The sequence below is a fragment of the Saprolegnia parasitica genome (genome assembly GCF_000151545.1).
Source record: "Saprolegnia parasitica CBS 223.65 unplaced genomic scaffold supercont2.100, whole genome shotgun sequence".
In the NCBI taxonomy this organism is placed as follows: Eukaryota; Oomycota; class Saprolegniomycetes; order Saprolegniales; family Saprolegniaceae; genus Saprolegnia; species Saprolegnia parasitica.
The window spans coordinates 151,610-152,481 of NW_012156494.1; the positions used below are offsets into that span (position 1 = coordinate 151,610).

At 58.7% G+C, this 872-nt stretch overlaps 1 protein-coding gene across 1 annotated transcript; it reads left to right on the top strand.

The window, feature by feature from the left end:
- Positions 1-9: 9 nt before the first annotated feature.
- SPRG_12457 (hypothetical protein) lies at positions 10-767 on the top strand (the record flags this gene model as incomplete). Its single annotated transcript, XM_012352504.1, has 4 exons — positions 10-110; positions 161-355; positions 402-459; positions 672-767. Coding segments are annotated over 4 exons (450 nt in total), but the record flags the coding sequence as incomplete, so codon positions are not given.
- Positions 768-872: the final 105 nt, after the last annotated feature.

Genomic DNA, 872 nt, shown 5'->3' on the forward strand with positions numbered 1-872 from the left:
CCGATCGAGCCGATTGCGCGCGAACCCAACGTTGCTCACGAGTACGACGGCTTTGGCGCCAACGATTTCGCTACTCCGAGGCCCGCGCTGAGTCTCCTCGACGAGCTTGCGTCTGCGTGCCCAGCCCACCCGAAAGTGCAGTCGAGTCGGAAAACTCGAGTGGCTCCGACTCGAACCCGTCCGAAGACAACTACGAGCCCGAGGAGCTCGAAAGCAACGCCGTGTGGCAAGCCTTTCGGCGCAGTGTCGTACTGCGGCGGTCGTCAGCTCTCAAGAGCGCCTCCGCTGGGTCCAACTCGGGCCGCACGGCGTCGCTCATGCTCTCGTCGTCGCTCGCCAAAAAAACGATTAAACTGTACACCATCCAAAGCATGTGCAGCGGCATTCAAGTGGTCATGTAGGCGCAAGAAGGTGCGTCGCAGTAGCTCGACGGGTACTCCGCACGTGACGGCGAGCGATGTACCTCCCGTCGCCGCCAAGAACCGATGCTGGCCCCCACCGCACTCCGCGTGTCGCACCACTGCCGCTGCGTCGCGTCGAGGCACGCGTGACGCCGCGTGCAGGGGCGCAATCAGCACGAGAGACAAAAGCACCCATGGCCATCGTCATTCCAAAACCGGTAGACGACGACAATATTGTCTATTACCATTATTCTGACCAAGGGGCGTTAGGTCAGGAACGCCGGTGGGTTTGCCCAGTTTCACAAAAACATGATTCAGCGCCGCATTCACCAGGCGCAAATCGTCATGCAGCCGCCGCCTCCATGATGCAATCCGTATCAATGTCGTCTTCGTTCAGAAAGGTGTTGAAATAGTGTATAATAATACGCGTTGACCTTGTTTGCTCGTGTGTCGCAGCCAATGTCGATTTGC